This window comes from Emydura macquarii, unplaced genomic scaffold (assembly GCF_026122565.2).
Source record: "Emydura macquarii macquarii isolate MOO-44397 ecotype Brisbane River unplaced genomic scaffold, CSIRO-AGI_Emac_v2 contig_968, whole genome shotgun sequence".
In the NCBI taxonomy this organism is placed as follows: domain Eukaryota; kingdom Metazoa; phylum Chordata; order Testudines; family Chelidae; genus Emydura; species Emydura macquarii.
The window spans coordinates 4,676,729-4,690,588 of record NW_027131105.1 but is presented as its reverse complement, the minus strand read 5'-3'; the positions used below and the strand labels follow the sequence as shown (position 1 = coordinate 4,690,588).

At 60.4% G+C, this 13,860-nt stretch overlaps 2 protein-coding genes and 1 long non-coding RNA gene across 4 annotated transcripts; 1 reads left to right on the top strand and 2 right to left on the bottom strand.

The window, feature by feature from the left end:
• The first annotated feature begins 2,318 nt into the window (after window positions 1–2,318).
• ZDHHC24 (zinc finger DHHC-type containing 24) lies at window positions 2,319–4,831 on the top strand. Its single transcript, XM_067543878.1, has 3 exons — window positions 2,319–2,594; window positions 2,934–3,211; window positions 3,858–4,831. The coding sequence occupies exons 1-3, from the start codon at window positions 2,362–2,364 to the stop codon at window positions 4,166–4,168; spliced, it is 822 nt and encodes a 273-aa protein (XP_067399979.1). The 5' UTR covers window positions 2,319–2,361; the 3' UTR covers window positions 4,169–4,831.
• Window positions 4,832–5,634: 803 nt separating this feature from the next.
• Window positions 5,635–7,135, bottom strand: LOC137150154 (uncharacterized). The gene is made up of 4 exons (XR_010918923.1): window positions 7,085–7,135; window positions 6,629–6,707; window positions 6,188–6,302; window positions 5,635–5,771 (listed from the first exon to the last, which is right to left on the bottom strand). It is a non-coding gene; the product is annotated as an uncharacterized lncRNA (long non-coding RNA).
• A 2,261-nt stretch (window positions 7,136–9,396) lies between these two features.
• CATSPER1 (cation channel sperm associated 1) lies at window positions 9,397–12,459 on the bottom strand. 2 transcript variants are annotated; one of them, XM_067543879.1, is made up of 4 exons: window positions 11,922–12,459; window positions 11,035–11,148; window positions 10,574–10,733; window positions 9,397–10,120 (listed from the first exon to the last, which is right to left on the bottom strand). In XM_067543879.1, the coding sequence occupies exons 1-4, from the start codon at window positions 12,163–12,165 to the stop codon at window positions 9,988–9,990; spliced, it is 651 nt and encodes a 216-aa protein (XP_067399980.1). In that variant the 5' UTR covers window positions 12,166–12,459; the 3' UTR covers window positions 9,397–9,987. The 2 variants fall into 2 exon arrangements, with proteins under 2 accessions (XP_067399980.1, XP_067399981.1); XM_067543880.1 differs by lacking the exon at window positions 11,035–11,148.
• Between the last annotated feature and the right edge of the window lie 1,401 nt (window positions 12,460–13,860).

Here is a 13,860-nt window from a genome sequence, read left to right as displayed (position 1 = left end):
AGGACAGCTGCTGGCAGGCTGCAGGCCCCCTCCCCCATCCTGCAGGCTCTTAAAGGGACCCTGTACCTGGAGGGGGGTGGCTTGCTGGTGGTCTGGGGACAGGAAATGCACAATAAGCCCCAACAGGAGCTGGGGGGGCAGTTCCCAATGAGGAACAGAGGCGTCAGACCTGGAAAAGGCCATTAGGTCATCGGGACGGATCCAGAGCCAAGGGTTAAGCTGGGAGCATGGATAGCGTCAGTGGCAAAAATCTGAGGGAGGCAGCACGGCCAATGGCTGAGCCTGGACTCCTGGGTTCCACTCCCAGCTCTGCCAGTGCCCTGCTGTGTGACCTTGACCAAGTCCCGTCCCCCCTCTGTGCCTCAGTTTCCCAGCTCTAAAATCAAGGAACTGACACCTCCCGCCGCACAAGGCACTTGGAGATACTTTGCAAGCATGAGTCTAACTGCCATTCTGCAAGGCCCTTGCAGAGAAGAACATGTCACTCTGACACCAGCGCCATACACGTGCGGGACCTCTTACCACCTGTAGAGAGTGAGAGACCCCGGTGGGCCAGCCTGTATTCCACCATGGCTCCACATCCCGCCAGGGATATCGGCTGGCGGCGCCTTCACAGAGCCATGAGCATAGGGGCGTATCTGGCACAGTTCAACCCCCGTCCCAAAGCTTGTCCCTTCTGTGGCGTGAGGGAGACCCTGGCGCACATCTGCCTGGAGTGCGCCAGGTTGCAGCCCCTATGCCGGCTCCTCCAGAGCCTCCTGCTGAGGTTCTGGCTGCACTTCTCCTCACATCTCCTCATCTACGCGCACCCCATCCACGGCCCCACAAAGTCGCGGGACCTTCTTGTCCTCCTCCTCCTCCTCGCCTGGGCCAAGGCGGCCATCTGCAACACCAGGGAGATGAAGTTGGCCAAGGAGGTGCTCTGCAACTGTGGGGCCTGCTTCCATTCCTCCATCCGATCACTTTTCCGAGCAGAGTTCCTCTGAGCTGCATCCGCTGACTCCTTGGCTACCTTCGAGGAGCAGTGGGCGCTGTCCGGGGTTCTCTGCTCGGTGTCCCCTTCAGGCTCCCTACGTTTAGCCCTTTGACCTCCAGGCCCATCCCTGATTTTTCATTCATTGTCCCCCATAATTAGTTGAGTCCAGGTCCAGAAGTTCCTCCCCTTAGACTGGGGGCTGGGGCTTTTAGCTGTGGGCTGGAGAAATAGTACCAGCGCCATACATGGGGGCGTATCTGGGAAGGCAATATGATATCTACCAGCCAGCACTTGGCAGAAAGGCTGTGACCTGGTACCTCCTGTCCTGTTCCAGCAACACATAAATGCCCCAGTTGTCGGGGGGGGGGGGTGTTACAGGAGTGGGGATTGCCCTGGGAAGGGAAAGCTGGGAGGGACTGGGGAAGCTGGCTTAGAGGACACAGATTCCCCCATTGCAGCAGCACTGGGGGACATGTCAAAGATGCTGTGGCTCCAGTTACACCAGGGCTATTATTAACAGCCAGGCCAGCAACATGGGCCAGGAGATCCCAGCAGTGGCTAGTCATTTGGGGGGTGGGGGCGGGACCTCAAAGGAGGATCCTAATTTTCAGGGACCCACCCCTGATCTCCCACCTTTTGCAAACCAGGCCCATTGAGGGAGGCAGCCAGCCCCCAAAAAGGCAGTCCCTCCCCCCACAACACTAGCCAGGAGGCTCAGGCATTTCAAGGCACTATCCAGCACAGCCCCGGCCCGGCAGTGTGTGTCCAACCCCAGGGAATGGCATCCCGGGAAAGCACCTGGTGGGGGGGGGGTTGTCTCCGGCCTGCACTTGGCACGGGGGGGGCGGGGGGCCGGTGCCAAACCAGCAACCCAAAGGCGCTGCCACGGACTGAACCCCGGGCCGGGCAGGGCAGGGGCTGGGCAGCACCAAGCTGAGGCCGTGGGACAGAGCAAGAGCCTGGGACCCCCGGGGGGGCACCTTGGAAAAGGACAAAGCTCTGCCAGTTGGATCTGAGACCTACGGGCACCGTGACCCCCCCGGGCACCGTGACTCTCCCCCCGCCCCAGGGCACCGCGACCCCCCAGGCACGTGACCCCCCGGCACCGTGTCACTCCCCCCCACCCCGAGGGCACCATGACCCCCCAGGCACGTGACCCCCCAGCACCCTGTCACTCCCCTCACCCCCACTGGGCAGCATGAGTCGGGCTCGGGCCCGCTCCCCCCACTGGGCACCGGCCCGTGACGCCTGGGGGCACCGTGATTAGTCGCTCTCGGTGTCTGTCAGGCGGAAGGTGGGGCAAGGCGGCCCTCCCCGCTCCTGATTGGCTGGGCGTGGGCGCCCGAGCGGGAGGCGGAAGCGGCTGGCGGCCCCGGCTGGCTGCCATGGCGGCGGGCTGGGCGCTGCGCCTGCCCCTGGCGGTGACGGCGGCGCTGGTGGCGGCGCTGGCTGCCGAGGTGCTGAGCCTGCTTCTCGGGGCCGAGGCGCCCCTGGCCCTGCACCTGCCCGCCCTGCTCTTCCTGCTGGCCAACGTGCTGGGCAACGCCGTCCTCTTCGTCACCACCAGCCCCAGCGTCCGCGGCGTCGTGCTGGCGGGAGCCGTGGGCCAGGGCTGGGAGTGAGTAGGGCCGGGCAGAGCAAGGGCTCGCACCCCTCCGGGCCCCGGCCGAGGGTCCCCGTGTGAGCAGCCCCTGCGCCCCACCCCGGGGCGGCTGCAGCCCAGCGCCCGCAAACTTTGCTTCCTTTAGCTTTGGGCGGCGGGGTGTTCCCAAGGCCGGGGGGTCGCAGTGGCCTGGGATTGGGATCGGGATGGGGGCAGCCTCCCATTGGCCTGTGCGGGGCACTCCCAGCTCGGGGCTGCCACTCGATTTCCAGCCCCCGTCCACACTAGGCGGGGGGAGAACGAGGAAACATTGAATCTCCCCCGCCCCCCCTGAGGCCCCTGTTTCCCTTCCAGGTACTGCTACACCTGCCAGACCTACGTGCCCCCCCGCTGCCACCATTGCTACACCTGCAACGTATGCGTGCTGCGCCGGGACCACCACTGCGTGCTGCTGGGCCAGTGTGTGGGCTACCATAACTACCGTCACTTCCTGTGCCTCCTTCTGCACGGCTGTGTGGCCCTGCTCTACGCCAGCCTGCTCCACGCCGACGTCTTCACAGGCCTGCTGCGGGAGGGAGTCACCCTGCACAGCGTCGTTCTCCTCCTGATGCCATGGCTCATGCTGCTGACGGGTACAGCCGTGGCAGGACAGGGGAGGGGTCCAGCCAAATGTGGGGGCAGAGTTCCACTGGTTCCCCTGGGACTGAGCTGTTCTCAGCTGGTTTTATTAAGAAACCTAGGAAATACCCAGATAAAAACCTTCATGAGTTCCAGCCAAGCCTCGGAAATATCAGACTGAGATGTGGTGATTTAGGGCATCAGCCTGAGGCTCCATAAAGGGCCCTGATTTTATAGGTTGCTGAACCTCTACCCTCTGAAAAACAGACCCTTTTAGGGCATCTCCCTGGAAACTGAGGTACCCCCAAACCATAGGTTGCTTTTGCAGATCGTGGCCTGAGTGTGCACCTGGGGGGCTCTTCCAGCACAGACAGCTCCTTAGAAACCCCCCAGCCCATTCCCCTGCCACCTGAGCCACCCAGTCCTCCATCAGTCCTCACAATCCACCCCAGAGTCAGCTGTGAGATCCCTGTACAAACCGCCCCTGTGCCCCACCGCGGAAGCAGTCATATGTCAATGGAACAGGGAGCCAAGCAGGGTTAATGGACCCTTGGACCATGCCAAGACCTGGTTGTGTCTGGGTGATGCTAGGTGCACCTTTGGGACATGCCTGGTTCCTTGTTGCCCTAGCACTGACAACACTCCTTGTGTTTCCCCCAGGCCAGGTCAGCCCCTCAACCTTCATCTACACTTTCGTGGCTGACACCTGTGTGGTCAGCTTCCTCTTCTGCTCCGGCTTCCTGTTCTTCCATGTGCTGCTGAGTCTGCGTGGCCAGACGATGAGGGAGTGGTTTGGGGAGAGCCGCCGCTATGACCTGGGCTGGCGCCACAACCTGCAGGAGGCATTGGGGAACAGGTGGCACCTCGTCTGGCTGTGCCCGCTCCTGACCTCCTCACTTCCTGGGGATGGAGTGGCCTTCAAGAGCAGAGCTCCCGGCACAGAGCCCTCTGCCAAACCCATCGTTTTCTGAAGGTATTGCAGAGAGGCTGGAGGGGGAGGGGCAGTGCTGCTGGGGGGCACGTGTCAAGCTGTGTCCCCTGCACTGCCCCAGGGGTTACCAGCACCCCCAGCTGACCTGGGTCCTGACGCTGCCCGCTAGGTGATCCCATGCCCCATCTGCACTGGACTCTGCAGTTGTTGGGATTGTCATGTTAGGCACTGGAGAGACTCCAGCTGAGATTAGGTGTGGGGGTGTCCCGTTGCACTGGGCACAGTGCAGTCCCTGAGCAAGTTCAGAGACCCCCATTGTTCCTGGGGCAGTCCAAATACAGACTGAGACATAATCTCTGCCCTCCCAGTCTTAACAGATGCAAGGCAGAGGGTAAACAGGCACTGAGAGGAAAAGGGGCTGCCCAGCTCAGAGCAGAACCCAGGAGTCCTGGCTGCCAGCCTCCCCACCTCTGTTCTAGCCACTAGACCCTGCTCCCTTCCCAGAGCTCAGGATAGAACCCAAGAGTCCTGGCTCCCAGTCCAGTGCCCCCACCCCACTGCACTAACCTTTGGTGGCTCAGTTCTGCTCCCTTTAAAGCACTAGCTGCACAAGATGGCCAGAGCCCAGGGCTAAAACTCCCAGAGTGCTGCTTGTCTTCTGTTTGCACAGATCTCCCAGGGCCCAACCAAGCAGAAATCCCCACCCAGGCCAGAGCCGTCATCTTACCCAGCCCCTCCAGTGGGGGGGGGGGAGGGGGATCCCCGTCCCTCTGGCTGTACACCTCCACTGGTCTCCAATAAAGGCTCCAAGCCCCAGGTGCACGGTGCCTGAAGATCAATGTGTGATTCTGGAGAGGCCCGTTTGGAGCCCCAGCCTGACCCCCTGCAGCCTTTCCTGCCCCCAGCCCAAATCTGGGGGTGGAAGTGAGCGTAGCGCGTAGAACCATGCAGCCTGGATATAAACCCCAAGAGATGGAGCATTCTCCCATCCCAGGGGGAGCCGCCCCACTACTGAACCTCAGCCCCTCATTCCTTGTCTGGATCTGTCTGACATCCCTCCCGGCCACTATCCTCAATTGGCCTCTGTCCATGGAGTCCTAAGGCCCCTAGGACCAGCTCAGCAGGGACCTCTGGGCAGCTGGTGCCCCCCTCTCCAGGGGCAGGCACTGGGTTGAGTGGCTGCAGTGCTGTCCCCTGTATGTGTCTGCACAGGGCTCAGCTGCCAAGGCCAAGGGCCACAGGGCCTGTGCTCGGGGGAGGCCAGGAGCCACTGTACATTAGAGCAGCATCAGAGCTGGGCACAGAACCCAGGAGTCCTAGCTCCTACCCCTGCTCTGACACACCAGATTCCCCCACCGTTCCAGATCTGGGGGGAGATCCTAGGAGTGTGGGGTCCCGGCCAGGAGAAGACATGGCTTTGCCTGACGTTCTTTCCCGTCACTGTCAGTCTGCAGACACAAGTTCCCCTGCATCCCTGATTGCTAGGAGCCTTTAATACGTAGCCAGGAAGTGTCTGGGTGAGGGCTGGATGTGGGGCCTGGCCGAGCTTCATGCCTGCAGTGCAGGGGCCTCTGGGCACGTCCTTCCCCCACAGCGTGGGGAACCTGGCCTCTTCAGTGGCGGGGAAAGTCCTGCTCAGCTGTCTGCAAAGAACAGAGGGGCTGGAGGGAGGTCCGTAGAATGGACAGCAAGGTGCAGTCTGCAATGGGGTGACCTCTGCTCTCTGCCTCATGGGATCCTCCATGCTGAGTCCCACCCTGGGGGGAGGATCTGCCCCTGGATTGCTGCCTTGGGCAGCACAATGGCTGCTGACCCATCATGCCCAATGTCTCCTCCACTCTTCCCTGCTACTCAGAATCAGACCCACTCAGCCCAGTATCCCCCTTCCTGCTGCCTTGGCTCAGACCCCTGGGCCCACCCAGCCCCATATCTCCCCTCCTGCCATCCTGGCTCAGACCCCTGGGCCCACCCAGCCCCATATCTCCCCTCCTGCCATCCTGGCTCAGACCCCTGGGCCCTCCCAACTCACTTCCCTGCACCCAGTGCCAGTATCTCCCACCTCAAAGAAGCTGTCGACAATCTTGTCAGTGGTGGCAGCCTGGGAGCGGAACTGCTGCTGGAGATGCTCAACTGATGCCATCAGCTGCAGGTAGGTGAAGAGCAGCTGCTTCTCTCTGGTGGGATGGGGCACAGTGACTTCCCCAGTCCAGAGCTGGGCCCCTTGGGGGTCAGAGCCTGCTTCCCTCAGGGATGCTGCTATGGAGTCCCCTTCTGGCAGGGCCCCTCTGGGTACACGCACCCATGGAGCTGGATGGGCGCAGGAGGCTGATAGAGGGGGGGATGTCAGGCCAGATGGGCCATGGGTCCAGTAGGGGGGACACATCGGCCGGTTGGTCCAATGTGGGGGGGATACCAGGCTGGATGGGCCCGTTACCCCATTGATGGCCCTGTTGTCTCCCACGGGTGGAGAGGAGAGGCTGTGCTGTGGGGCCCCCCTCACCTCTCACTGCCGTCCATGTGCTCCAGGAGCTGAGCCAGGAAGGTCTCATTGTCCTCTGGTTTCATGGCCTTGTCCCCCTCTGTAGGACAGAGCTGCCTGTGGGACTCCAGCCTGCTGGGGGGATGCCAACCCCACAGAGGAGACCCCTACCACTGCCAACAGTCCACACCAGGGGGTGGCATGTGGGTGAGATGAGTTTGCTGGGGCTCACCCATGGCCTGGAGCCCTCCTGCCCCATAGTGCCTGGGGGCTGAACACATCATGGAGGCAGAGAGCCCCCTAGAGGGGGTTTCCCCCAGCAGGCACTTGCCAGGATCAGACCCATGGGCCCATCCAACCTGGCACACCCTCCCTCCCTCCCTCCCAAGCCATCCTGAGGCAGGGAGTGTCAGGCTTGTCATGCTGCCCCTTTGATCTGTCCCCCGCCAACCAGAGCTTGGGGGTGGGGGATCTTACCCTGGGCTGGCTTCCCTGATACAATTTCCTCTAAGCTGCTCTCCTTGAGATGTGGCAGATTCTGTAATGCCTGAGGGGGGAGGAACAACCTCAGCATTAAACACAGGCCTGATAGGGGGAAAATCCTTTTATTCCCATTTTTCAGTGGGGGAAACTCAGGCAGGGGCAGAACCAGGAACAGAATCCAGTAGTCTTGACTCCCAGCCATCCCTTACACTAATCACTAGAGACCACTCCCCTCCCAGAGCTGGGAAGAGAACCCAGGAGTCCTCGCTCCCATCCACACACCCCTGTTATAATCCACTAGACGCCCCCCCATCCCTGCCCAGACTGGAGTAGCTGGTCTGCTGAGACACCTCCATCCCATGCCTACCACCCACCTTCCTTAGGATGTGGGGAGAGACACCTGCTTGTGCAGCTCTTGGCGTTTGATCAGGGCCAACTGGAAATTGTCTACCAGGACAGCGATCACCAAGCTGAGAGAGAGAGCGGGAGAAGCTGGCACACTGGCTCCAATGTCCCGGCTCAAGCGAGGGGATATGGGGCCATTTCCTTCTCTGAGGGCTGAGTGTCGGGGTGGAGGAGGTGTGGGGAGGGGCATAGGGATGTGGAGGTAGGATGAGGAGGGTGTGGGGATGGGGGAACTGGGGCAGGGGGGACCAGTGTGCCAAAGGGGCTGAACTCACTTGAGGAAGGTGAAGTACTCGATGAGGATGTAGGCCATGAGGAAGAAGATAATGTATGAGGCACCTGCGAAGGGAAGGATGAGCTCCTATTGGGCATGGAGCAATGGTAGAAATAAAACCCAGGAGTCCTGGCTCCCAGCCACTGCTACTCAAACCCCATAGCCCCCATTCCCTTCCCAGAACTGGGGCTAGAACCCAGGAGTCCTGGCTCCCAGCCCCTTGTCCTCCTTGCCCTACCCATTAAGACCCTACTCCCCTCCCAGCACAGGGCTAGAACCCCAGGGTGTGGGGGATGATGTCTCACCCCCTCGGACGCTGTCCAGGTAGATGAAGGACCAGTCATCTAGCGTGAAGAGCTGGAAGAGGGTGAAGATGGTGTTGAAGAGCTCACCGAAGCGCTGGGGATCGGAGTTCTGGAACAGGTCATGCAGCACGACCGAGAACATGACTGGGGGTGAGGGGTAAGGAGCAACAGCACTGGGATCCCAGAGCCTCCTACTGCCAACTGGGAAGGGGGGGTGCAGAGGGGTTACAGGAACCTGCTAAGTCGGACATGTCCAGTCTTGTTCACCAAAGAACATCCTGTGAGGGCTCAGCTAAAAGCTGGTAGCATCACATTGCTATCATTGTGGACGGCACATGCGGCTGTTGTGTAAGGAGTTCTGTACACACACTGACAGCCTGGGCTGAAAGCCTGTGTCTGGTGGGTTGGCAAAGGTGGAAAAACAGGTTCTCTGTCAGACATGGGCCATACAGCCATCTGTGTGTCAGTCAGACATGGGCCGTACAGTCATCCATCTGTCAGACACAGGCCGTACAGCCATCGGTGTGTCAGTCAGACATGGGCCGTACAGTCATCCATCTGTCAGACACGGGCCATGCAGCCATCGGTGTGTCAGTCAGACATGGGCTGTACAGTCATCCATCTGTCAGACACGGGCCGTACAGCCATCAGTGTGTCAGTCAGACACTGGTTGTTCGGCCATCGATCTGTCTTCATGTTGACTGAGTACACACCAATCTGAACTGACTGCAAATGAAGGAGTGTGAGAACTTCAGAAAGAAACTAACAGGCAGAGAAAAACAGGCGGCAGGGGGAACCTTACCTTGAGGTGCACTTCAGAGGTTTGCTTGACTGTTTTGGGAGGGCAGAAAAGTTAAATGGGCATCCCTCACCTAGAAGTGAAGGGGCTCTGGGTTTGCTTCATGAACGTGGAATCTCAACCAGGCTTGGTGCGCATGCTGGAGGGACTTTGGGTGAGAGATGGTTCTTCCAACAGGAGGCTCACCAGGGAGTTGAGCTGTGGCGCTAGAATGCGGGCGACGACATTGTTTTGTGCGTAACCGTTTGTTTCCAATATCCTTACTCGCTGTCACTTGCAGCTCTGTTCTCTGATAATAAACGTACTGTTTTCACTATCAGTGCGAGTGCTGTGCTGCTAGACTAGGCCATTCCTCTTACCAGCTGTGTGTACAGCTCCTTTGGGACCAGCACGCCTGGTGATTCTGGGCGTGTCCTGTGACTAAGGGGCTAGACGCTGCCGCACATGCCTTGGAGACTCAGGGCTGGAGTGCACCTGTTGTACCTGGACAGAGAGAGCAGGGCCTGCGGGGGCCTGGAAGGCCAGGCTTGTGCTGCCAGCGACTGGTGGGTTCAGGGAGCTGATCTATAGCAGTGGCTCCCAACCTTTCCAGACAACTGTACCCCTTTCAGGAGTCTGATTTGTCTTGCGTACCTTAAAAACTACTTGTGTACAAAATCAACATAAAAATACGAATATTAGTGCTGACAAAGGGCTTCTGTCTCCTTGTTACCATATCATTACACAATACATCAACTGGAAGATAAATATTGTACTTACATTTCAGTGCGTAGCGTATAGAGCCGTGTACACAAGTCATTATATGAAATTTTTGTTTGTACTGACTTCACTAGTGCTTTTTATGCAGCCTGCTGTAAACTGAGGCACATATCTAGCTGCGTTGCTGTGCCCCCCGGAAGACCCCTGTGTACCTCTGATTGAGAGCCACTGAGCTGTAGCAGGCACAGACAGGGCTGCTTCACGCTTAGGGCAGGTGGTGGCGAGGTGCCTCACAGCCGTGGGGAGCATCAGGTACCCCCATGGAGAGAGTCTCTGCTGCGTCCGTTCCCCCCTAGGGAGAGAGTCCCCACTGCATCCCCTACCCCCCACATTCCAGCACCCCCCCCCCATCTATCTAACTGCACAGAACGACAGCCCCGGCCCACGGCAGGATACAGAGGCAGGTGAACATCAGTAGCAGGATGGCCCCAATGGACGGCCCAGACAGCGCAAAGGTGCTTGTCAGCTCCTGCAGGCTCTGCAGCACCCTGGGGGCAGAGACAAGGGCTTTGAGGGGAGGCCTCAGGGCCCCAGGGGATCTGCTATGGGTGGGGCAGTGGCCAGAAAAGGACCCACTCATAGGGAGAGGTGTCCCAGGGCATATAGGGGGGCAGGGTGAGGTCACCAAGGGGGATGGGGATAGCACTGCGGTCAGCAGGGGCATGACAGCACCTGGGGGACGGAGAGAGCAAGGGGGGGACCCAAGTAGCAGAGCACCCAGGAGACGGAGAAAAGGGGCATCCAGGGAGCGTAGTGGGGAAGGCCACCCAGAGGGGCAGGAAAAGAGCAAGGGGACATCCAGGTGTCACACCAGGGGAGGGCCCCTGAGGGGGGCAGGGAGAAGGGGTCATAGCAAAGGTATAGCACCCAGGCCTGAGCAAAGACCCAGCTCCATTGCCCAGTGCTTTGTTCCCTGCCCCCCATGCCCACCAGGCACTGACCGCAGCGTGAACAGCAGCCTCAGAACCTGCACGGCCCGGACACCCTTGAAGACACGGAGCATGCGGAAGATGGTGCCAGCATCGCTGTGGGCAGCGTGGCCTGTGGAGATGAGGAGTGGCAGCATCAAGTCCAGCGCCATCATGATCATGATGAAAAAATCTGCGGGAGAGAAGATGGGGGGTGAGGAGGGAGCAGCAGCAACAAGGGGAGCCACCATTACAGCCCCCCCAACACCCACGTCCCCTGCATCCCCAGGCAGTCAGCTCCCGCCCAAGCCCCAAGCTGCCCTGATCCCCAGGCCACGCACGTACATGTCCTAAAGGTGGCTTGTCTTGGCCTCAGAGACCCTGCCACGGCCACGCTGTGAGCCCCAGCCCCAGGGAATCGCTCTGACCCCAGCTCCCAGTCAGGGTTCCCCTGGCTCCCGAGTGGGGTGACGCCTCAGGGTGGGTTCACCCACCAATGTCATTCAAGGGGTCACGGAAGTAGTCGAGGCCCAGGGCGATGAGTTTCAGCAGCGCTTCCAGCATGTACACACACAGAAAGACGGCCTCCATGGCGGAGAAGAACCACTCTGAGGGGGAGACGGGGCTGACGTGAGGGCACATACCCACTGGGCTGGGCTGCCCTCTCCATCGGGGCCCTTACATCACCCATACCCAGCCTAGAGAACACAGCCTATTTGACAATGGGCACCCACATGCTGGACTCAGCCCCTTCCTGAATGCAGACAGCATGGCCTAGTGGGTATGGGATCCTTAGGTTATCAGGGGGCAGTGGGAGAGCCCACTGGCTGGGTGAGAGGGAACTGGGATGTCCCAGGGTGGGCAGAGAGCAATAGGCCAACCTATGGCTGGGTGACAGGGTGTCCTAGGGAAGGTGTGGGGCAATGAGGCAACCCCAGGCTGGGTGAAAGACAATGGAGCTGGAACAGGATGGGGGGGTGTCAATCCTCATGGCTGAGATGGGGGAGCAATGGGGTGCTCACAATGGCTGGTGTAGAGTGCAGGGGCAATGGGGCAATCCCCATGGAGGGGCAGAGTGGAAAAGCAATCAGGAAATCCCCATGGCTGGGGCAGTGGGGACGATGAGGCAATTCCCATGGCTGAGGGCTGCGGGGCTATGGGGCAAGTCCCATGGCCAAGGTGGGATGGGGTGATCCCTATGGCTGGAGTGGGGTCGGGGGCTGTAAGGAGATTCCCATGGCTGGAGTAGAGGGGAGGGTGATGGGGTGATCCCCATGGCCAGATCATGGTGGGGGACACTAGGGTGATCCCCATGGCTGGGACATGCGGGGGGGAAATGGGGCAGTCCCCATGGCCAGACCAGGGCAGGGGCAGGCCTTACCTCCACGGACCTTCACCATGGCGAAGGTCTGCGCCACCAGCACAGCCGTGTGGAGGCTGACCACAACGAGGATGAAGAGTTCAAAGGCCAGCAGCTGAGTGAGGTTGCTGATGATGGCCCGCAGAGTCAGCAACTGGGGCACCGTCTTCTCCCACACCAGGTGCAGAAGGGCCATGATGCCCATCCGCTTCCGCCCTTGCCGGGGATCCTGTTTCTCTGGGCACAGACACAACAGATCAGCCATGGTAGGGAAGAAACAGGATGACTAGTTATGGGAGCTGGGGAAGGAGAAGAGGGGGCAGGGCAGGCTGTGGGTTGTATGGGGAAGGGGGACCAGGACAGCTTGTGGGGTGTATGGAGTTGGTTTAAGGGGCAGAGGGCTGGGGTAGCCTTTGGGGTGTATTGGGAGGGCTTTTGGGGTCAGGCAGTGTGGAGCAGCTTATGGGGTGAGGCATAAGGGAGTGGGGCAGGCTGTGGGGTATTTGGGATAGGGGAGTGCAGGGTCAGCCTATGGGGTGTATGAGGTGCAGCGCAGGGGGCAGGAGCGGTGTATGGGGGCAGTATAGGGGACAGGTACAGCCTGTGGGTGGATTGGGGGCATTATAAGGGGCAGGGGCAGCTCATGAAGTGTGTGGGGGTAGGAGAAGCCTGTGGGGAGTTTGGGGGTAGTGAGCTTTCACGTTCCCTCTGGCTCTCCTCAGACAATGGTACTGGACCTTGAGGTGGAGTATGGGGTGTTTGGAGGGCTGCAGGATGAGGGGTGCGTTGTGGTGGGGGGATCCCCATTTTACCTTCGGCTCTCAGGGAGTGGTGCTGGGAGGGGGGTTGGGAGCTGGGGTGGGGGAGTGTGTTGAGGTGTGGGGGTGTCTGCGGAGCACCCCGTTACCTTTCATTCTCTTCAGGGAGTTGGGGGGACCGAGGTGGCGAACAAGGAAGGCTGGGAGACAAGGGGAGTCTCCTCCTTGTACGGAGGCTTCTCCATCTGGGTGCCAGATGCAATGGGCACGGTCAGATAGTCCATGGTGCCTGTGTGCCCCAGCTCCCCCTGCCTGGGACCCACACCTGCTTCCCTCAGTGAGCCCCGAATGCACTTCTCCTTCCGCTGAGCCCCGGTCCACAGGAGCCAGCCGAGCCCCTGTCCCTGACTGATTACTCTGGTGGCCCCAGAACCCCGGGGGCCTGGAGGTTCCAGATCAGAGCTCCCCGCTTTGTAATGCCGTCACTGTGGTGACCCCTAGGCACCGCAGTGTGGGAAGGGGACAGGGAGGGGGCCCTGTAGGGGCAGGTTGGGGCCTAGTAGTATGGTGGGAGTCTGGGTTGGGCCCCAGGAAGGAGTTGAGGGACAAAGCACAGTCTGGGGGGGCCTAAGGCTGTAGGGAGGAGTTGGGGATGGGGGAGCTCTGAGGAGAGTGCAGAGTAGGAGGTGGAGGGAGGCAGGGGGTCTGTGGAAAGGCAGGCGGGGGCAGAGCTTAGCAGTCTGGGGTGTCAAGGCCCAGGGTGGGGGTGAGGGGGTGTCAGGAGGCCCAGGATGGGGGGGGGGGTCTGTGTGGAGGAGTAGGGCAGGGAGTTTGCAGAGTGGGCCGGGGGTGGGGGCCAGGAGTGTGTAGAGCAGGAGTGGGGGGCACTATAGCCCCTGGTGCTTTGACTTCCACTCCCCCCTGCTATGAGGTCCCTCACACTGGGATGATGGGTCCTATCCCCCCTCCCCTCCCCTCCGCTGAATTTGGGCTGTTCACCCAGAGAACCTAACCTGGGTCCGAGTAGGACAACTCCAGCCCATCCCCACTGCCCTGGGGCTGCCGACCCTCGCTACACCCAGCTGGGAGCAGTGACAGGACAGGTCCAGTGACGTGCGTGGAGAGCAGGAGCTGGCTCGGATGCCAGTTGGGGAGGGGGTGACTCCAGTTTCACCCAGGGGATCTGAAATCAGAATCGGGCC

Excerpts from the sequence above, each read along its gene's own strand:
- ZDHHC24 (XM_067543878.1), top strand. The coding sequence starts at position 2,362 with ATGGCGGCGGGCTGGGCGCTGCGCCTGCCCCTGGCGGTGACGGCGGCG. Across the intron at positions 2,595-2,933 it reads GCCGTGGGCCAGGGCTGGGA|GTACTGCTACACCTGCCAGA; the intron begins GTGAGTAGGGCC and ends TTTCCCTTCCAG. Across the intron at positions 3,212-3,857 it reads ATGGCTCATGCTGCTGACGG|GCCAGGTCAGCCCCTCAACC; the intron begins GTACAGCCGTGG and ends TGTTTCCCCCAG.
- CATSPER1 (XM_067543879.1), bottom strand. The coding sequence starts at position 12,165 with ATGGCTGATCTGTTGTGTCTGTGCCCAGAGAAACAGGATCCCCGGCAA. Across the intron at positions 11,149-11,921 it reads CATGGTGAAGGTCCGTGGAG|AGTGGTTCTTCTCCGCCATG; the intron begins GTAAGGCCTGCC and ends TCTCCCCCTCAG. Across the intron at positions 10,734-11,034 it reads TGACCCCTTGAATGACATTG|ATTTTTTCATCATGATCATG; the intron begins GTGGGTGAACCC and ends TCTCTCCCGCAG.